Source organism: Galeopterus variegatus, unplaced genomic scaffold (assembly GCF_000696425.1).
Source record: "Galeopterus variegatus unplaced genomic scaffold, G_variegatus-3.0.2 Scaffold687, whole genome shotgun sequence".
Taxonomy (NCBI): domain Eukaryota; kingdom Metazoa; phylum Chordata; class Mammalia; order Dermoptera; family Cynocephalidae; genus Galeopterus; species Galeopterus variegatus.
Genome location: NW_007726798.1, coordinates 868331 through 890701, shown reverse-complemented (window position 1 = coordinate 890701; position 22371 = coordinate 868331). Strand labels below are relative to the sequence as shown.

The 22371-nt window shown below is 38.9% G+C and overlaps 2 protein-coding genes across 4 annotated transcripts in view; both read right to left on the bottom strand.

Annotated features, from left to right (window-relative positions):
* The window catches only part of LOC103589437 (chromosome unknown open reading frame, human C14orf183), a 42927-nt gene extending 30139 nt beyond the window's left edge, over positions 1-12788 (bottom strand). Inside the window, 4 exon segments of the mRNA XM_008571412.1 lie at positions 5402-5452; positions 5455-5543; positions 5546-5598; positions 12784-12788. Coding sequence (XP_008569634.1) covers positions 5402-5452; positions 5455-5543; positions 5546-5598; positions 12784-12788 — 198 coding nt within the window.
* A 2511-nt stretch (positions 12789-15299) lies between these two features.
* Positions 15300-21805, bottom strand: VCPKMT (valosin containing protein lysine (K) methyltransferase). Of its 3 annotated transcripts, XM_008571408.1 has the most exons (6): positions 21492-21805; positions 21289-21399; positions 21059-21131; positions 20075-20194; positions 18949-19053; positions 15300-16437 (listed from the first exon to the last, which is right to left on the bottom strand). In XM_008571408.1, the coding sequence occupies exons 1-6, from the start codon at positions 21755-21757 to the stop codon at positions 16423-16425; spliced, it is 690 nt and encodes a 229-aa protein (XP_008569630.1). In that variant the 5' UTR covers positions 21758-21805; the 3' UTR covers positions 15300-16422. The 3 variants fall into 3 exon arrangements, with proteins under 3 accessions (XP_008569630.1, XP_008569631.1, XP_008569629.1); XM_008571409.1 differs by lacking the exon at positions 18949-19053; XM_008571407.1 differs by lacking the exon at positions 15300-16437 and having other exon boundaries at positions 18538-19053.
* Positions 21806-22371: the final 566 nt, after the last annotated feature.

Sequence of the window (22371 nt, the reverse complement as noted above, 5' to 3'; positions counted from 1 at the left end):
TTAGCCATTTCTACATAGATATAATTAGTGTTTTAAAAATCTATTTTCAAAATCAGCGGTTCTATCTCAGTAAAATTGTTTTTATTTTATTTTATTTTTAAAAGATGACTGGTAAGGGGATCTTAACCCTTGACTTGGTGTTGTCAGCACCACACTCTCCCAAGTGAGCCACGGGTCAGCCCCTTCAGTAAAATTGTTTTTATTTTATTTTATTTTTAAAAGATGACTGGTAAGGGGATCTTAACCCTTGACTTGGTGTTGTCAGCACCACACTCTCCCAAGTGAGCCACGGGTCAGCCCCTTCAGTAAAATTGTTTTTAAATAAGCAGTGCTTAAGCTAACCTTAAACAAGTACCACAATTAAAGAGAAGATAATAAATTCATTTTTCCTGGTTCATTAAGTTGCATGTGAGCTTCTAGTTAATACACAATTAAAACATTATAAACATATTAAAAGAAACAACAAAAGAAAAAAATGTTCACCTATCACCCTATCGGCCTGATACCACAGGTGAATAGACTGAAAATGCAAGGAGGTAAATTGTTTCACTAACAGCATTTTTCTTCTGAAAGGGAAAGGATGGGAGAGTTGGGCTCAAGACTCAACTTTACCCCACAGCCCTTTTTCATCTTTCCAGGGCATTTGGGGAGTAGAGGGTAGGGTCAGTATCTTGCATAAGATCTCTCAGCAAATTCTTGACAGAGCTGGGCAAAGACGTGATGGTTAATTTGATGTGTCATCTTAGCTGGGACAGATATTCGGTCAATATTATTCTGGATGTTTCTGTGAGGGTGTCTGGGGATGAGATTAACACTTAAATGGTGGACTTTGAGTAAAGAAGATTGCCCTCCACGATGTCTGGTGGGCCTTACCAATCAGTTGAAGGCAGAAATAGAACAAAAGGCTGGCCTCTCCTGAGCAAGACAGAATTCTGCCAGCAGACAGCCTTCAGACTTGAACCACAACATCAGCACTTCCCTGGGTCTCCAGCCTGTCAGTCCCCCTGATTTTGGATTTTGGATTTGCCAGCATCCATCACACAAGGCAATTCCTTAAAATAAATCTCTCTTTATATACAAGGGTACTTCAAAAAGTTCACAAAGATTTGTATTATCTTTTAATTCTATTTTTCTATGAACTTTTCGAAGACCCATAGTGTATGCACATCCTATTGGTTCTGTTTCTCTGGAGAGCCCTAATATAGATGTAAAGCAGGAACATCAAAATCTGGAACCTTATACAATAGGATAAGTCCTCAAGTCATTTATCTACTCCACAGTAAATCCACACACTCACAGACACGAGCGAGGTAGGAGCCTTAAAAATTTCAAGGACATTGGCTAGTGGAATGGCTGTCGAGAGAAGTTTCTGTCTCTGCCCTGCTAGAAGCCAACCTCCCTCAGCCTTGGTTTCCTCACCTGAAAAACTGAAAGCCCCTTATAAACACTGCTATCTACTGTCTGGTATTATTTTCACTTACCATATTTCCTAAATTAGTAGTAATAGCTAACATTTGCGGACCTTATATGTTCCAGGCTTTGTGCTAAGCACATACATTATTTCACTTAATCTATCCAACAATCCCATGAGGTGAATAGTAGTATATCCCCATTTTACAAATGAAGAAACCGAGGTTTAGAGAAGTTAAGCCACTTACCTAGGTCACATAGCTGGGATGTAGCACAGCTGGGATCTATATCTGGGTCTACCAGAACTAGGGAGTGTTCTCCCTAATGATTTGTTCTGTAAATGTGAGGAGTTATTTAACTGCTTTAAGTTCTGATTTTCTTCTATGTACCTGTCTATCTCCTAGGCCTGTTGTGAGGATTTAGGAAATGACATTTGGGTGGATCTAGCACATGTTGTGCACTCAGAGTGTGATGAGAATTTCTATTATAGGTACCTGTTATGGACTGAATGTTTGTGTCCTTCAAAAATTTATATGTTGAAATCCTACCCCTAATGTGATAATATTAGGAGGTGGGGCCTTTGGATAGTGATTGGGTCATGAAGGTGGCACCCTCATAAATGGGATTAATGCCCTTATAAATGGACACAAGAACTTGCTTTCTCTCTTTGCTCTCTGCCGTGTGAGGACATAGCAAGTACAAGGCCATCTGCAAACCAGCAATAGGACCCCCACTAGACAACAGATCTGCTGGCACCCTGAGCTTGGACTTCCAGCCTCCACAACTGTGAGAAGCAAATGTTTGTCATTTAAGCCACCCAGTCTGTGGTATATTAGCTACAGCAGCTCAAGCTAAGACAACATGCTGAACTGCCAGCTCCTTTACACAGAGGACAATCTAATCGCACATGCTAAAAGGGCCAGCAGCCAAATTTGTTAGAAATCAAAGGCCAATCTGCCATATTTATCAAAATCTTGTTTTAAGGAATCCTCCTTGAAAAGAGTTGATAAATTTGAAAAAAATTTTTATGTGAAGTCTTTAAACATGAATATCTTCTTGAATATATTGATGAGAAGTTTAAATTACTCTACAACTCAAAGTTTTTGGCAAATCAAACATTCCTTAAAATGACGATGAAATATATCTCATATTTTAAAAATACAGCTATAAGATTATTGTATTAGTTTGCTAGGGTGCCACAACAAAGTATCACTGGCAGGTGGTGTAAACAACACAATTTTTTTTTCTCACAGTCCTAGAAGCTAGAGGTCCACGGCCAAGGTGTTGCAGGGTTGGCTTCTTCTGAGGTCTCTGTCCATGGCTTGCAGATGACTGTCTTCATCGTGTGTCTTTGCATGGTCTTCCCTCTGTGCATGTCTGTGTCCTAATCTCTACTTCTTATAAGGACATCGGTCATATTGAATTAGGGTATACCCTAATGCCCTTATTTTAATCACCTCTTTAAAGACCCCGTCTCCAAATATAGTCATTCTGAGGTACTGAGGGTTAAGACTTCAACGTATGAAGATGGGGGGCAGGCCCATAACAAACACATATTAAACTTTATCTATAAATAAATATATATTTATCAACTATATTCATAATGAAAATATATTAAACAAATACATATTAAACTTTATAAATATGTATCAAATATATAACAAATACATATTAAAATTTATCTATAAATATATATTTATCAACTATATTCATAATGAAAATATATTCCTGTTCATTGGACATCTTCAGAATCATTGACTATGCCTGGCAAATATATGTATATTCACTGAATATATCTGAGAAAAATAAATGCATAAATACAGAGAATATTCCTTTAAACAAGCTTTTTGATAAACTGGTTATCTTGGTAAACTTGACAAGTTGGTCAATGGGGTGAATTGACACTTTGTTGAATTGTCTCTCTGAGAATTAAAATTGGGGCAATTTGACCCAGCACTTTTGAAAAACCTATGTGAACCAAAATCACACCTACTGTATTAGTCCATTTCTGTTGCTTATAGCTGGAACTTGATTATAAGAAAATGAAATTTATTGCTAAGTTTCAGGGGCTGGAAGTCCAAAGTTCAGGGAGCACATCTGGTGAGGGTCTTGGTGGTGGCAACAGTGACCCAGGAGTCTCACATGGCAGAAACGACAGAGTGGAGACAGTCTCACTGCTCTGCTTTTAAAGCCCTCATAACCAGGCCCATGACCACTGTTATTAATCCATTCACTAGGCCTCGTCCTCAGAATCTAATCACCTCTTCAAGACACCACCTTTCAATTACCGTAATAGGATTTCCCACCCTCTTAACAGTCACCATAAAACTTGGGGAACACAATCCAGCCACCTCTCCAACCTCCAAGAATATCACATTGTTACCTGAGAGAGAAAAGCACACAAAGCCACGAGCACCTACTGAAACAATAACAGCAATTGGTTTAAGGTTAGCTAGCAAAGGACATTATGAGGGAGGATTCTCGAACTCAGGGAAGGTCAGTTGGGCAGAGAACTCCCCTGGGTGCCTCAGGACCCTAACACATGAGATGTGGGAGGAGGAGGGAGAGATGGCCCTAGAAATAATTCTTGTTTCCCCAACTTTGCATTCCTGTTTCCCCTTCTTCCCCTGGACTTCCCCAACTCAGGTCACACGGCCATTTCTGTGTCACAGATGCCTCTTCCAAGTCCCCCTGGCCATTGATTCTTGGCAACTTCAGCTCCTCGAGGCCCAAGTCCCCTCCTTCATTCATTCAACAGTGAAAACCTGAGGACCTTAGTGGTGAACCCCTTTCCCTTTCACATCTGTGTCCAAATTTAGTGAGATCTTCTTCCCTGCTGTCTCCCTCCTTCCTTCCATTAGTACTGTTGACCCTCTTCTTTTCAGAATCCATTTGTCTGTGCTCTGGTTCTCGCGCCTTCCCACCAGCCTCCTCCATACCTCCCCCCATCAACTGTCGACCCCCCTCCAACCTCCCCCCTTTATCTTCAACCACAATCTCCTCCCTACATGCTTGACAAGACTCCCAACCCTCTCTCTCTCTCCTCATTCCCATCAAGCTTTATGAAATAAGCAAGTCATCTCACTTTCTCCACTCTGCCTCACTTTTCATTTGGGTCAACTCATTTTTATATTCTCCACGGGACCTAGCACACACATCATGGGTGCTCAAGAAAAGACATTTGGATTAATCATTGAACTGGATAATCAAATATTCCTCAAGAAAGAAGCTTAAGGATCATGCAGGATGCAAAGAAGATGTTGTTCTTGTCTTCCCAGACGGGGCCTTGGAATTAGTGAGACAAGACAGAAACATGAAAAATGTCAATAGAGCCACATCATGGACAAACGTGACAGAATCTTTAAAATGGAAGCACTTGGAGAGAGGCCCCTGGGACTAGATTAATAGCTTCCTGTCTCCCGCAAGTGCTTCTGTGAGTGCAAATAAAATCATAGTAAAATCATACTAAGGAGCAAAGAACCACCATTGTGCCAAACGGGATTTGCATAAAATGAAGGAAGTATCTGGGGCCCTCTTTTGTTAGAGGCATTGGTGGACGAATGGCTCAAAGCAATGTGCAACCCAGGGCAGTATGGGGTTTTCAGGACCTTCTGAGTGTCAGAGTGATGTTAAAACTTTAAACAAATTAAATTTAACGAAGTTTAATTGAGCAAAGAACGATTTGGGAATCTGGCAGCCACCAGAACCAGAATAGGTCCAGAGTGACTTCGGCGGCTGCCTCATAGTGGGCTAAGATATAGAGACATAAAAGGGAAAGTGACATACAGAAAACAGAAGTGAGGCACAGAAACAGCTGGATTGGCTGTAGCTGGGCCTCTGCCTCATTTGAACACTGATTGAACAGTTGGCTGCCTTTAATTGGCTGAGACTTGGCTACTTGTTACAACAGTAGGTCACAGTCTGTTTACACATCAAGTTAGACCACAGTTCACTATGTCTGAAGAAACCTTCAGACCAAACTTAATTAAACAGTGATTAAAGCTGGAACCTGGTCCTGGCTTCCCCTGACTGTGTGCCCCCAGTTTCTCCAGTTATAAACTGAGGGGCGATGCTCTGAAGACATGGAGTATGCGCAGCAATCTCAAGGTGACTGTCCACCCTCTCTGCCCATGTCTTCTGTGACCTTCAGGGCCACACCCTTCCAGGCAGCTGCAGAACTTCCTCTCTCTGAGCAACACTGGCAGCTGAGAGGAAATGCCAGTGGGCTCCTGCTGCTGAGCCTTCCTCGAGGCTCAGGCCTGGGGGAAGCCCTGTCCCCAGGTCCAGGCTCTGAGGGGCCTTGGCCCCCTGAAAGTCCATGTCCAGTGCCCACCTGAGTATTCACAGCAGCATTTCTCATGGGCTGTGCCCCAGAGTTCCCACAAACCACAGCAGCATTTACAGCCTACCTGGGAAGACCTGCAACCCTAAATTCTTTCAGGAATGTTGAAATAAGACACAGTATTGAGCTGAGGAGTTCTGTCATTTGATAGGTTGGAGGAGTCAAAGGAAATACATTTGCAAAACCAGGTTACTCCTCCAGTAATAAGAGTAATAACTATTATTTATAAAATACTTGGCATGTCCCAGGCTCTGTCCTATAGTGCTCACCACTTTCAGGAACTGGTTCCTCTACATAACAGTGAGCTACCCACTGGTATCCCAGCACCCACCACAAGGCCTGGCCCATTGAATGCAAATGGGAAGAGAGATGGTGATTCCTTGTCTCTGATCATGTTCTTTGAAGAGAAAGAATAAAGGAGAAAGACTGATAAAATCTGATCCAGGAAAAACTAGGGTCCAAAAGGAAGAAAGCCCCAGAGACCAAGGGGAGCTGGCCCATAATCTATCTCCACTCCCTCCTATGGAGCTTAAGCTAAGAATCCCCTCATTTAGAGATGACGGAGATCCACAGACAGCTGCCATGAACAGAGAGAGCTAGCACTGCTGGAGAACTAACTCTGTTTTTTCTTCTCAAATGGAGCATGCTGGCAGAGAAAGGGGAAGAAGGGATCAAGCCTTTTTGTCAACCATGAGCACCAATCACAGGAACATCCAGTCAGCTTTCAAGTTGACATTTGGCTCTTACATCCATTTTACTGTTTGAGCATTCTAAGAATTCTATGGGCAGACAGAACAAATGTCAACACCACTACAATCATCCCCATCTTATAGATGGAAAAACCGTCAGACCAAGGGACCTGCCTATGGACTCACAGCTAGTCAACAGCAAAGGTCAGAGCTCAGCCTTCACCCTCTGGCTTCTGTCTAGTCCAGGAAATTTCCACTAAATGGTACTGAGGCAAATCCTTAATCAGGAGAGGGACAGAGTGACTTGAGGGGGGTCTTCATGGCCACTCTCCTAATCATGGTCAATATTTGGCATTAATAGTTTGGCAAGATGGCAGCAAAATGTGCTGGGAACTCATGGATGAATCAGAATCGAGGGGGTAATCTGTGTTTGGAGAAGCGTTCCTGTGGAGATTCACAAGCTCCTGACCAAGGCAGGATGAACAGATAGAGTGCTGGGCTCTTTCTTTATAGAATCCCACTCTCCTTGCCAGGGACTTCAAGGAAGTATGGCAAACAATGACTTTTTCCCCCCTGCAGAGTAACAATCACATTTTTCAAGTCTATCTGAAAAGTTATGCCTGTGCTCTGGAGACATTGGTTAAAAAAATAAAGCCATAGATTCCTCTAGGCTTTTATCAATTAATTACAAATTTACTTACAGCCTTCACCCTCCCTTACACACACACACACCCTACTCTGCTATTTCACAGGTCTAGACAGAGATCGCTATCTAAATACAAAGTTCTGAATTGCTAAGTGGTAATATTAGTTTGGGTCTTATGTTAGCCCTGATCACATTAAGCAAGATCACATAAGGCAGCACTTATATCAATTTTGACAGTCCCAAACTAATCCATATTCAACCCCCGAGTTTAATCTGGTTTCTATTGGTTGGTAATTTAATTCTCCTACAGCTGCAACCCACCATCTGTCAACCATCAGAGCTGCCTTTAAGATTAACCTAGGACTCTATTGTGGGAACAATAAGTGGATGGTTGTCTTTGAAAAGTTAGCCTCTGTGAGAGTCAAAGATCATTCTGGAAAGTTTTGAAATTCATGGTCTTGAAAGAGTTTTTTTTCCCTCAATTTGGTTTCAGAATGCTGTATAGTCACAGCATAAGGACCTCCGGCATCCCATACAATAAAATCGCAATTAATTTTAAAACTACCAATTTATGATGTGAATACAAATTGATTATATTTACAGTTTCAAACCTGGTGAGACAAAATTAGGCTCATCTCAGTCTTTTCAAATACCTTGACTGCTGTGGAGTATTTGTCTAGAGTCTGGTAAAATGAATACTGTATCTGTAACACCTGCACACCATGGGTCAGCTCTGTTCTCAATCAAGGGTCTCCTACTGATTTATACTTGGAAAGGGGAGGTTTTATTTTGCTTCTCTCCTGAGTGGGCTATTCAATGTGGATGCCTTCCCTTCCCCTTTCAGCTCTGCCCCGCCCACCTGGTGAGTCCTGCCTGGCATCTCTGGACCCATCCCCATCTAGAGTATGTACTGCCACTGCAGGTAGTTTATACCTTTATTATTGCACCTCTCCCAGAGTTGCAATTATTTTTGCATATGCCTCTCATTATGAATGAACAAGCTGCTTAAGGATATGGAATGCATCTTATTGAATTTTTTGCCCCTAATACCTAAGAGTATCTGATGTGTATCCCCGATATCTTTCACAGTGCCTGTTAGCTGAATTGAAAAAGTAGATAAACGTGCTGAGTGTTTCAGAGGAGTCATAGAGGCTGGATTTGATAGAGAAGGGAAGAGCATTAAAAAGTATTGAGAGTCTTTTACATCAGGTGTTGTTCTAGACTCTTTACACATAGGACTCAGCCTTTAGTTAAATGTAGAGAAACTTTAACAGCGACAAGACATATTTTACTTGCTGTCCCCTTTACAGTATTTTGAGAAGCCTTTAGGAACTTCTCTGAGTTCTGTTCCTGCCCTGGCAGCCTCCATTAGTATGCTGCATCAAGACCTTTGTCTTTTTGAAAGGGGACTGTTTCTCCGGTTTTGTTTTTGTTTGGGGTATTACATTCTGCTGGGAAGTGCTAAACCAATAATACCTTATACCTTATTAATATCCTACAGGATTTTTCTAATAAGAGCAACTTCTCAATTCTTTCCCCATACGACTTCTTACTCTATTCCTGTGATGAAGGTGGAGTCTAAGAGGTGAAGAAGTCTGGGTGGGATATGAAAGTAAGTGACACACACACTGCTAATGTTTGAATCTTTCCTTTCTGACAACTGAAGTTTTGGTTTTTCCTGGACCACATTATGTGTTGTTTACTTAGGATGGCTTCTTATATACTTCTCCAGTTTGCAAGAGTTTACCACTTTGAACTTTCAAACCAGTTTAGGCTTAAGTTGAGCCCTTCCCGACCTTTTTCCCCATATATTATCTAGTTTAACCATCACAATGCTACTCAGTAGAGATATTCTCATTTTACAGAAAGAGAAACTAACGTGCAGAGAGTTTAACTTGCCCAAGGACACAGAGCTTGATTAAGTAGTAATCAAGTGAGCCCTTTTCTTCCTAAGAGAAAAACAGACAGTTCAAGGTTGGGCGCACAAAAGGAAGGTGATCAGAGTTAGAACTGGAGCTATCTTCCAGAGCTAACTGGGAGTTGTTCTTACTGGCCACATTACACCTCTCCTGTTCTCTCCTGTCCTTGGAATCTCAGGTGAACAACCAGACACTTACTTCATAGGGACAGAGAGTAACAGACTGAATGTGGGTGTCCCATATATGCTTGAGAGTGAAAAGAGAGTTTTAAACAGAATTAAAAAAAAAAAAATCCCTATAACAAGATTTAAAAAGAAGATAGTTACTTTAAAAGCACACTATTGTACCTACGTTCATAAATGCCACTGAAATCCAAAGACATTCTCTGGTTACACATTTATTTGTGGGAGTGTGAAACCTGTTTTTCCTGTTTTTAAGTTTCGAGAAACCAGTCCTATTTTCTATGTAAATTATATGCTATGAGATTATTCTTTACTTATTCTAAATTTAAGTGTAAAGCTTCTCATCTAAGCTTTAGATAAAAAAGGTTGTTCATATTTGGAGCACCTCAATATGCAGCTATACTGTACGTGCAACACAAGCACGTTTTCAGGATGCATTCCTTAAAAAGAACAGGTCAAACTGACCCAGCACTCTAAACACCCTGGGCTTCAGCCACACCCCTCTGACATCTGCATCCAGCCCAGTAACCACCAAGACGCTGCTGGAAGCACCCGGTCTCCCCTGCTGGAATGAGGGGGATGCCACGGGCCTCAACACCCCCCCCCCAACTCTATTTTCCTGCCCCTTTCTTCTCCCCCACCCCCAACTGCTCCACATCTTAGAATGTAAGAATATAATATTAATTAAAAAAAAGAAAAAAACAGGTTGAGTATTGAATGTACATACATAGGATTGTTTGTACTGTATACATACAACTCAGGCAATGATTTGTCAAAGCAGCAATGAGCCAACCATAGACCTGGAACTCATACTGTTAATGCCCAGACTTCAGTAGATCAAGAAATCTGAGTTAAAGTTAGCCTTTTTTAAAAAAAAATTTTGTTGAATCATAATTGATTATACATATTTTGGGGGTTCAACATTGACATGTTGATCAAATCAATATTACTTGCATATATATTGTTACAAATCGTTCTTATTCTTTATGCCCCTTGTCCAATCTCTCCCCCTCCCCCCCCCCTCTGATAACCCTAGATTTCTTCTCTCCTTCTGAAAGAGTAATGGTTACTCTGTTGATCTGTTGCCTAGATGATCTGTCCAATGCTGAGAAGTGTGTTCAGGTTCCCAAACATTACTGTAGAGCAGACACTTCTTCTGTCACTCTGGAATGGGCTTTGTGGAGAGAGACATCCTCTTCTTTGGTCTCTGCTGGTGACTCTCCTTGAAAGTTAACTTTTCAAAAATTAAGAGTGCTTAAACATGCTGACCCATCAAGAGTTTAACAGACTGCCAGTGGTACCTCATTAGAGCTAATAAGCTAAAAGAAATTTGCTATCTACTCATTTAAGCCTATAAGAGCTGCATCTAGGCCAGCTCATTTTCAAAAGTTTTAATTTTGCTTTGCAAGGAAGAAATGTCAGTTTTCAACTCTGTGAATATTTTTAAAAAGTCAATTGATTCATCAAAATAAATTAATGTGTTGGTAATATATAAAAGTTTATAAAAATTAAGACCAGCTATTTAGTATTTATGACAATCTTTTCCATTAGTTGAAAACAAAAAAAGCCTTGAAAGTTTAATATAATGCAGTAAAGCTTATGTGTCACTTTACAAGGACTGATGGAGAAGCAGATACAATTCAAGATTTCCTTGTTCTTGGCTGTTGGTAAAGACAAGGTCAAGTAGCCTGAGGAACCGGTTAAGGCCCTGCATCCCACCACACACTTATTACATAGTAAAAGGTCATTTATCCAGGAAACAACTGCTACAAGAATATTTTACAGTCACCTTGCCCTTTTAGAGTAATACATCTAAACTCTGAGAATATTGTTATGCAGATAGATCAAGTCCCAGACTTCAGAAAAATGACCTGCTGTACTTTAATTACCTGCTACCTAACTGGTCTCATGTTTAATAGAGATAAGAACCATAGGACGAAGAATTGGCTAAGGATCCAGGGTGGTGGAATGTTAATCTTAGAGCTCCAGCCAGCAAACCCAGGCTACCGTATTTAGAAAATGAGATTTTTCTCTGTCCCTATTGGCTTTTGAATGCTCATGGCACTTGCTTTAGAATCGTGAAAATGAACAGCAAAGATTTTTCTCCTGTCTTATTTTCTTCTTCTTTCTAAAATTGCTTACTTTTTCAATTAACAGTACTGTGGAACAGTGTTCTCAGCCTCCTCCCATCCCAGCTGCCATTCCAACCATGATGGGGTAAGAATGTTTACATGCATCCTATACTCTTTTTTTTTAAAAAGATGACCAATAAGGGGATCTTCACCCTTGACTTGGTGTTGTCAGCACTACGCTCACCCAGTGAGCTGACTGGCCATCCCTATATGGGATCCGAACCCGTGTCCTTGGCGTTATCAGAACCACACTCACCCGAGTGAGCCACGGGCCGGCCCCGCATCCTATACTCTTAAAAAAGAATCCAGATATCACACTGCAACACAGATAAAATTGACTCACATTATGCACATTTTCCAAGTCCTCACCTGTAATTCCACTTCTACTATAATCACATTTATTGAATACTTACTATGTGCCAGGTACCTAAGTGCACTGCATGTATTAAACTAATTCAATCCTCACGGTAACCTGTGAAATAGATATTATTGTGATCCTCACCTTACATACTATATGAGGAAACTGAGGCACAGAGAGTTTAAGTAACTTCCTCGATGTTACCCAGCTAGTAAATGGCAGAACTGGGATTCCAGTCTGGTCTCAGGGCCAGTGTTCTGACACACAGTTTTCAGAATGCACGTGAGAAAAACATCAGAGATAATTTACTCCTATTTTTAAGTCCATAATTTGCAAACTATAATATCTTGTTATTAATAATCAATTACTTTGAACATATCTCACAACTGATGGGGACTCACTAGATATTCACAGAACCCCACCGACACACTCATTAGAACTTAAGACATGTCTTCTATGACACCAAATACCCAACTGTGTTAACTAGTGAAAATGATTTGAGAATTTACTGCATTCCTACCCAAAATATGGAAAGTAAAACTTTGCTTTTCCATTACTAATTTTCAGGAAGATTTTGCTGTCACTTTTTTTTTTGTTGTTCTGTACTTGCATTACACTGAAGGTGTCTATGGTATGAAAACTGAGTATTCTACTTTTACAATGTTTGTTATCAATGAATCAAAACTCTTCAAATCCTGATGTTTCTTGAGGAAAAAGAAAAACCAAAAGTCAAATAGCTGGCCTAAGCAAAGGACCAAAAATAGAGCTTCGGTCTTTTGATGTAAAAACTACTACTGTAGTAAGGAAGGAACATTTGTTTGAAAAACTAATTAAAATTAATTAGAAGTTTCAAGTACTTCAGATATAAATCATGCGTTATGTAAATGGTACTTTTGAAGTGAATTTAATTTTCAGAATTTCACTTGAACTAATTTAGCCTCTTAAATATCTGTCTCCCTCTCACAGAAGATATCAATAGCAAAAATGTTTTACGAATTGCAATTTATGTAGCTTCATGAATGACACTCAAAAGGCATATCAGAATGAAATGAACAGAAGGATAAGCCGAATACAATTTTATAAGAAAAAAAATCGTTCCACTTACCCCATGTTACCTTCTGAAAGTAACTCATAATAGGTAAGCTTGTTTTTTAAAATCTGATTTAGTTTACCTTTAAAATACAAGTTTGAGGGAGCTGGCTGTTTGCTCAGTTGGGAAAGCGTGGTGCTGATAACACCAAAGCCCAGGGTTCATATCCCTGTACTGGCCAGCCACCAAAAAAAACAAAGATAAAATATGTGTGATTACATTTCAAAATAGATTCTGTTTTTAACAACTTCCTTTCTATAAACTGTTTAAAGACAAAGTCAAGCAATGCCATCTACAGGGAACCTTTAGAACAACAGTCGTACTTCTATGACCCACTGTTTAATACAATATCTACAATCTGAGTTAATATCATATTTGGCATCATTAAACAAGGAAAATTTCAAGAAATGGGGTAAGAAAAATTAAAAGGTATTCTGTGTAGAAAAAAATCCCACTAACATTCTGGGTTACTAATACTTCTTAAAATAATTCAAAATCCTCTCCACTCCAAGTTCACCAAACATGATCCATGTACTGCGGCAGATTACAATGCAAAGTTATGCAACCTCAAAGAGCTTTAAAGTTATAACTAGTATATGCAAGACTCAAATCATTTAAGACTAAACCTGCAAGAATTTTCTTTTCTCAACTGTTGAATCTCCCTTTCCTCTTGAGTAGCATCACTTTTACCTTCTTGGCCAGATTCTCTGACTTTTCAGATATTTAAATAGTTTATTTCAGTTTGTAAAAGTTCAGTCCTGTTTACTTGAAACCTATTTCATAAAAGACTCCACATTGGATTTAAAGCTTTTTTCCTCCTTATGTAGTGTAGGCTCACTCTAATCACACATGGTTAGTTTTTATATTTTTTCCTCTCTTCCCTTTGGGAAGTAGATGCCAAAAGGGTTTACCTTATCGCAATGATTCTCAACTTAGGCTAAATATTAAAACCACCTGGAGCTCTTTAATAAAAATACAATGCCTCTGATTTAATCAGACTGGGATGAGACCTGAGCATGAGTTTTGTTTGCTTTTAATTTTCCAGGTGAACCTATGTGCAGCCAGGTTTGAGAAAGACTGCCTTACTGTGTGGTTGCAATCCCTTCCTAATTGGCTATGACTGCATTCTAAGTGGTTTATAGGTTCCATTGTGCAGGGGCAATCCCCACTCACCCAGAGGACCAAGGGCTCATTCCTGAGCAGTTTGCCCAGGCACTGGCAGTCCCTTGAGATTTGAGAGTTAGCTATATTTTGGCTGATCTCCAGCTAGTGCTAATGGCATCACATCTCATTCATCTAAAGTACCTTTTAACTCACCACTCATCCTCACCTCAACTTGTGAACAAGTTGCTGTGGAGGTCCTCTAGCAGCCAACTCATGTATCAATTATCAATTCTCAGGCTGGCAGGGTCCATCATCCTCCAATTACATCTCCATGTTCTAGAATAAAACAGATGAGCTAATGTGCTGAGTTAACACAAATCCAACCAGAGGCGGAAATGCTGGTCTCCTCTTCTTGCAATCATCTTGAATCCTGAGTTATTTCCTTAGGCCTTCCTCTTGTGGTTTCTCAGTGCAGATGCACTGTTCTCTCCTTCCAAGGGGAGAGCCCAGAGGACTAAATCCCTTCTAACACTGCACTCCTCCAAAACAGGACCTCTCCCAGTCCTGCCCTGCTGTGGAATGGTGGGTGGTAATAGAGCATGTTCTCCGAACTAGCACCCGTTGTTAACCCCGTAGTGTTCACTGGACCTACCTACCGGTGAGGTTATCTCATCTTAGAATGTAAGATTTGGCACCTTTTGACCTCAGCTTTGGCCTAGTCCAGAACAGAAAAAATATCCCACTTGATTTTGTTACAAATTATTTACCTCTACAGTCAGTCAGTATCTTAGGTCAATTCCCCAGAAGCAGACAACGAATGTAACACAAGTGATTAAGGAGGCGATAAGTAAGAGTGGGACCAACAGGACAGGGAATGGGAAGAAGTCAAGCAAGGGTGATTCTGGCAAAGCTGGACAGAATCTACTACTACTGCTGACTTCAGCCTGATTCCTCCAGAAAATTTTGGAGTGTAAGTTGAACCTATCTGAGGAAAAGGATCTTGGCTTTGGTACTGTATATTAAAAGCAGAATGAAAAGGGGAGGAGGGCATAAAAATTGGTGGGTGAAAAGGGACCAAAGGAACCTTATTTTTACAAGTTCCATAACATTATGGAACAAGCTAGAAAGTGGCCATTTGTCCTGAGACCTCACTAATAGCTAGCATTGTCTGTAACTAACAAAGGATCACACAGTTAGGTCATACTAACTGCTTGGTAAACTGCTTAATGAAATGCTAAGGACAGTATGAAGAAAGTATTTTGAAAAAGAACAACAAACCAAAGTTTAAAGTAAGCCTAAAAGGAAATAACTGTTCTCTTAACTTTGATCTTTAATGTCTCTAAATAGGGCTTTTTCTCTTTCTGGAAAGCAGTCACCTGCTTTAGATGTTCATTATCTTCAAAGCTATTTCAGAAACATTCACAAACTCACAGGGTCTCAAAACAATGTTTATTTTAACACATAAAATGTGCCATCTAGCACCAATGCCTGTAAATACCAGAATTCCATCTGATTGCTACTCTTCGGACTTGGTGTGACTAAAGACCTTGACAAATTAGTCCACGTGAGATGATGATGATCATGATAACATAAAACAGAGACAACAAAGAATTAAATCAAATCTATACAGAAACACATTTGTAGTTATTAAAAAACCTCTCACTGTTTCATGTAAACAAGTTAACTGAATATCAGTATTTTTAAGCCAGATTTTCCTGCAAGATACACACCAGGAAAAGTGCGTAAGCCACAAAAGTGCATAAGCCTGAAACTGGGCTTTCTATCTTTACTCCATTATCAAATGAAAAATTTTGTAAATATGCCTTTTGTTTCCCTAATCTCCTGATTTGTCTTCTTAGCAACTCACTACAGTGTAATTTACTATTTAAATCACATAAACATGTATGGTGGAGAGAAAAAAGAAAATGCTGGCCAATATAAGTAAACAAGACATATTCTGGTTTTTTTTGTTTTTTAAGTAAAAGAACATTTAAGTATTAAAGATATCTTAAAAGAAATGAAGTGGAAGACATATGATAAAAACTACTGCATAATTATGTACACAATGAAAACTTCCTTTTAAATTTACCTATCTTGAAGACAAACTAAAATTTACTGCTTTGGATTAAAAACATTATTATATAGTAACAGATATCTCCCTTTAGAAACTGGATCAATTTATCTCTAGTTTCCTGAAAATATGTCAAGGCAACCATGCTGCTTCACTATATATTTTAAGCAGGCTTTATGCTAACCTCAGTACTAATTTTTATTTGAGTGACTGATTCCCAATGTTTCTTTGAGCAGAACTTGATGCCAAGCTAAGTAACCTAAGTTGGATTTCAGGCCCATTGGCTGGCAGGCAGGCAGGCAGTCCTTTTTCACATTGCAGGTAGTAGCCAGTGGTGGCTGTCATCTATATACCGAATTTCTAAAGACATGCTGGGAAAATCTGTGAACACAATCTTCCATGCTGTATTCACATGCTCCATTCACATCTTTAGCTTATCCAGGTTGTTAAGAGGCTTGGGTAAGATGGCTAAAGGTTTTTCATGATGGAAATTTCTATAAGAAAAAAATGAAGACTTAAAAGATTGATTTCTCAAGATCAATTAAGTATTTAATGGGTACTTAAATACTAGGTAATATATCTAGTAGTGGCTAAATGCAATTCAAGTGAACAACCATGCCTAATGTTTAGATATGATTTTGTGCTGACACCTAAAGTACAGGCAACCAAAGAAAACACAGATGAATTGGACATCATCAAAATTAAAAACTCTGTGCTTCAAAAGACACACCATCTAGAAAATGAAAAGACAGCCTACAGAATGGGAGAAAGTATTTGCAAATCACGTATCCGGTTAAGTGTCTAGGATTTAGAACATATAAAGAACTCTTACAACTCAACACTAAAAGGACAAAATAACTCAATTTGAAAATGGGCAAAGTATTTCTCTACTTTAACATGAAAAATATGAACAGACATTCAACATCACTAGTCATTAGGGAAATGAAAATAAAAACCACCATGAGATACTACTTCACACCCATTAAGATAGCTATAATCAAAAAGATAGACAATAACAAGTGTTATGACGATGTGAGGAAATTGGAATCTGCATACACTAAGGGCAGGAATGTAAAAAGGTATAGTAGCTTTGGAACAGTTTGGCAATTCCTTAAAGAGTTAAACACAGAGTTCCCATATAACTTAGCAATTCCACTCTAGGTATATACCCAAGAGATTTGAAAACATATATTCGCATTAAAACTTCTACGCGAATGTTAATAGCAGCATTACTCATTATAGTCAAAAATGGGAACAACTGAAATGCCATCAACTGAAGAATGGATGGATAAGATGTGGTATATCCACCAAAGGAATATTATTCAGCCATAAAAAAGAGTAAAGTGTCAATAACACCAAGGTCAAGGGTTCAGATCCCCATACCAACAAGCTGCCAAACAAACAAAAAAACAAAAAGGACTAAAGTGTTGATGTGGGCTATAACATGGATTAACCTTGAACACACTGTGCTGAGTGAAAGAAGCCAGACATATGAGGTCACATAGTTATGTGATTCCATGAGCAAAATGGGCAAATCCACAGGGATAGAAATTAGTGGCTGCCAGGGACTGGGAATGGGAGAGTAGGGAGTGACTGCTATTTCCTTTTTGGAGTGATGAAAACATTTAAAATTGGAAAGTAGTGATGGCTTGCATAACTCTGTGAATATACTAAGAACCACTGAACTGTATATTGTAATAGGGTAAATTTTATATGTGAATATGTCAATTAAAAAAAAGAAATGGTTCTTTGCAAAAAAAAAGCCATAATATTCAAAAAACACAAAATCTTCACACCTCAAAAATTGCTACTTTTAAAACTGTAAAATAGCACCAGCTAAAACTGGATCCATTAAAGCACAAAATTTTTAATTTTTCTTTGTATCTTAAGCACTATCCACATAAATGTTAGTTTATCTGAATTACTAATCCTATAGCCCCCACTTTCCTTAGATTTAGTCCTAACACTTACTCTTGTTCTCTAAAAGTATAAGTTATACAGAAGTCCCCCCTTATCTGCTGTTTTGCTTTTCAGTTTCAGTTATCTACAGTCTGAAAATATTACAGTATTGGTCGGGGGGGAGAGCACATGCACACACATTCACAGAACTTTTATTATAGTATGTTAGTATACCTGCCCTATCTTATTATTAGTTACTATTGTTAATTTCTTACTATGCCTAATTTACAAGTTAAACTTTATCATATATAAGAGAAAATCTGGTGTATATATAAGGTTCAGTACTATCCGAGGTTTTAGGCATTCACTGGGGGTCTTGGTCCCCTGAGGATACAGGGGGTGGGGGACTACTGTATTTGTTTTTGGCTAGAATTCACATAATCAGGCAACTTTATCAAGAACAAATTCAATCACAGCAAAGATAATAGAAACGAGTGGGGACTATTAAATTTTGTATCCTTAATTTATAAAATTTATCATGTCCAGCCACATAAACAAGATTCTAGGAATATAAAAATGGATGAGATAAAATTATTCTCTTCTACAGGCTCAAACTATAGGTGTCACAGAGGCAACCTGCATAAAATGTGATTGTTATATCAGGTTAAGGAAGCACCAAAGAGAACATACATAAATCCTATTTATATGAGTGCATTTTTATTTTATGGACAGATCTGCCTTGTTATATTTTACTTTGCAAAAAAAAAACTTGAATGATTGCAGAAAGATCATAAAAGGATGGAACTGGCATTTTAAAATCTCACAAGAGATACCGGAAATATAAATAGCCAAGTCACATGTCTGAGGTAATGCCTAATTATAAAGCTATATACAGCTGGAAAGGACCTTTAAAAAAGAAGCCTGCCTTATTTTAGAGCAAGAACCCAGGGCAACATAGATTAATAATACTGTCAGTGCCAGAATACAATGAATCATCATAGCTGTTTCTCCACATCAAAATCAAGGCCTACACCACACATAAACCCAGAGACAGTATCCAGTTGATGAAATCACCTCAGCGGATGAAGAACTGGGAATGTATTTACCGATTTTTTCTTTCTGATGTAAATAATATGAATATCTTCACTTCGATATTCTTCATCATGTTTTTCCAAAGGAATTTTTTCAAAGTCAAAGTCTAGTTGAAGAAGCTATGAATTTAAAATAAATATGTTTTAAATTCAATATTGAACTGACCTGTGGTGATAGAAGTCAGAATGATATTACCGCTGGAGAAGTACTGACTGGGAAAAGGCAATGTGAGAGCCTTCTGAGGTCTTGAAAATGTTCTATATCTTTACACTGGGTAGTAGTTAGTTGGGTGCGTACACATGAAAAATTGAGCTGAGCACTTGATATAATATGTGCATTTTATATTTGTTTTACCTCAATAGAAATTATTTAACAATATAAAATATTCAATTATACAGTTTCAAAAATTCACTAACATTCTTCTTATTCAAGAAAAACATGAAAATAAACCATGTTAGCATACAGTATATTATCTGAAGCAGTCATACACTTGTTTTCTCATTAAACCAAAGTATTTCTTTCAGCAGAAAAATTACAAGGCTATACAGATGTACCCTCAAAACAAGTCACCTGTAATGTGATGGAGTCATGCCCACAGAAAGGGTTTGGGTCACCACTGGGGGAAGAAGGATGAAAGACACATAATACTCTATGTATTACTTTTGCAACTTCTTGTGAGTTTTAATTTCAAAATAAAAAGGTTTTTAAAAAACACCCTGAAAATACACAGGTTGGAGGTTTCATTAAAATGTAAAGAAAAACAGAGAAGTAAAAATTTATTGCCTACATGTTTCTGTCACGTATTCTCCAAAAGTAATATATACATCATTAATATGTTCCCCAAAGCCAGCAACATGTTTAATAAATATTGAAAACTTTCCCAGAAAAGAGTGTCATCATTATTATTTTTATGTTGTTCTACAGATACTAGATCAACTAACTAGAAAAGAAATAAAGGATCAGAAAAGATGAAAATAGAGGGGGCTTGGTAGAATGGGGTGGGCTGTGAAGGATCCTCTTTTTGGGTTCATACAGCAAAATGTTTTCCCCACCCAAAATTACCATATTAACTTGAACAGAGTCACATACAGCCTCCCTGTAGGGTAATCGCTACAAAGATAGATCTAAGAGAGTACTTACCTCAAAATATTTTTTCTCTATCTCTGGATTTTTTCCCATTGTTCGTTGTTCATAACAACATATAATGCAAGTCTCAGATCCACTGAGATCTCTTAGGGTTTTCAGCAACGGCTCCAAAGACTATTCAAAAAGGAATATATTTTTTGTTTACGTCTTTTAAAAAATGTTCTACTATAAAAAGAGATTGGGGAGGTAGAGGAGTAATTGTGACTCCCCTACAATTTATCCACCTTTGAATCAATACAACAAAGCACATGTTAAAGCTCTATAACTAATGATTGGTAAACTCCTCTTAACTAATCAACCATTGCACTGATTTCAGTTTCCAGAAACAGGATTCAAGTGACTGCATTTTGGAGTTCCTATGGGAAAACAAATGGAATCAACTTCACTGCAAAGAGTTTAATTTTATTTAATCTAATTTGGGATTTAAACAATCAACAATTTACCCTACAAAATTATGTCTGACCCTAACTTGAACATGGGTTGGCTCAATATTTATTATTTAAAAAATGAGTGACATAAGTGAATCCATGAAAAAGGAAAAAATGAGTGATGCCCACAACCCTATATAAACTAATATTTTTTAAAAAATCATTCCATGAGTCTAATAAATCTTGCCACAGAACAATGAATTAATTCTCAATGTCATAATTAACATGCTCATCAGGCAGCTAAGGAAAAAAAAAATACTATATTAGCTTTCCAAATGGCAAATCCAAATGGCAAAATTCTTTTCAAATTTTACAGAAGCCTCTAGTAAACTGCACATAACACTTTTCTCAACAAGCTTCATAGGCCTATATGTTAACCATGAGTGTATATGTAGCCTCTGGTGACTTTTGTCTTCTCTTTACTGCATCATGAACTATAAAATAAATGATCATGAATTCAGAGATGTTAAAATGTGAAGAAACGTGTTTTAAAATCCATGAAATAGCGTTCATCTTCAAAAGGAAGAGACTACACTCACTGCATACTTACCTCTTCGTAGTATATGCAGTCGGCCATCAGTATGTAATCTGGTGGAGAAGGCAAGTCTTCTATTTCTTCCCCCCTTAAGAATGTCAAACAAATATTTTACCTGTTGCTAGAATAATTAAAAATACTCGTTTTATAAACAAGAAGGTAGTCCCCTTCCATGCTTTAGCGAAACGCAATTTAAAGCAAACCACAAATCACTACCTTAAAACAAGCTGAAAGGCCATACAAACCATTTCAGTACCTTGGCTTGAACAGAACCAGTGACAAGATGCTTGTTCATATTAATATTCATCTTCAGCAAGTCTTGCAATTCCTCAAGATCGGTGACTACAACATCTGCCCTATAAAATAACGTTGAAGTGTAGGGACAATGTGGGAAGCCAGTAATCAGGGTTTCCTGAGTAGAGTGGAGCCCTCTCCCGCCAGCTCTTACCCGAGGGTAGCGGCCATGAGTCCCACGGCCCCGGTGCCCGAGCCCAGCTCCAGCACCGACCTCCGACTCAACGCGTGGGCCCCGTCGCCAGAAAACCCGGGCGTTTCCAAGTATTTAGAAAGGACAATGGCAGCGTCCCAAACAACGCAACCCACGCCGCCGGAGCCATACTGCTGCAGTCGTAACACCGTGCCATCCCGCTTCTCCAAAACTCGCACAAAGTTCCGCAGAGGGTCCTCCACCGAGCACTCCGAGGTAGTCGCCATCGCTGCCCGGCAACAGGATGCGCGCGCACAGTGACGTCACGCCCACGCGCGCGTCTCCACCTTCCGAGGGGCCCGCCCCTCCTAGAAGCTGAGTTGGCGCCACGGCGCGTGCGCGATTTGACAAATCCCGGAAGACAGCAGCACCTGGGCGTGGCCGAGTGCTGGGTAACCTGCTTCCTCTACGCGCTTGACGGCCTGTCCCCAACATTTGGCTTAAGGATCAAGGAGATCACTTTTCTACAAAAACCTAGTATTATAATCTGCTCTTTAAAAGCTAGTATTATAATCTGTTCTTTAAAAAACAAAGCCAACTTCAGAATGTTTTTACCTGGTTGGATATTTGATCCACACAGTAGTTATAGGCCTTAAATCCCGGCAGCTTCCAGGATCTTACCAAAGATGGCTATGTTTCCTTCTCCGGAGTTTCCTAGCATGCTCCTAGTTTTTCGTATGAATACATAAAAATGGTTGCTGGAAGCATGCCGCTTGCGTTTAACACTGAAGACATAGTTACCCTTCTTAAATTTACAACACAAATTCTTTTGGGTTATGTAATTTAAATTACACAAAATATTTAAAATAATGTGTGTGCACATCTATCTACAGGACTCAAC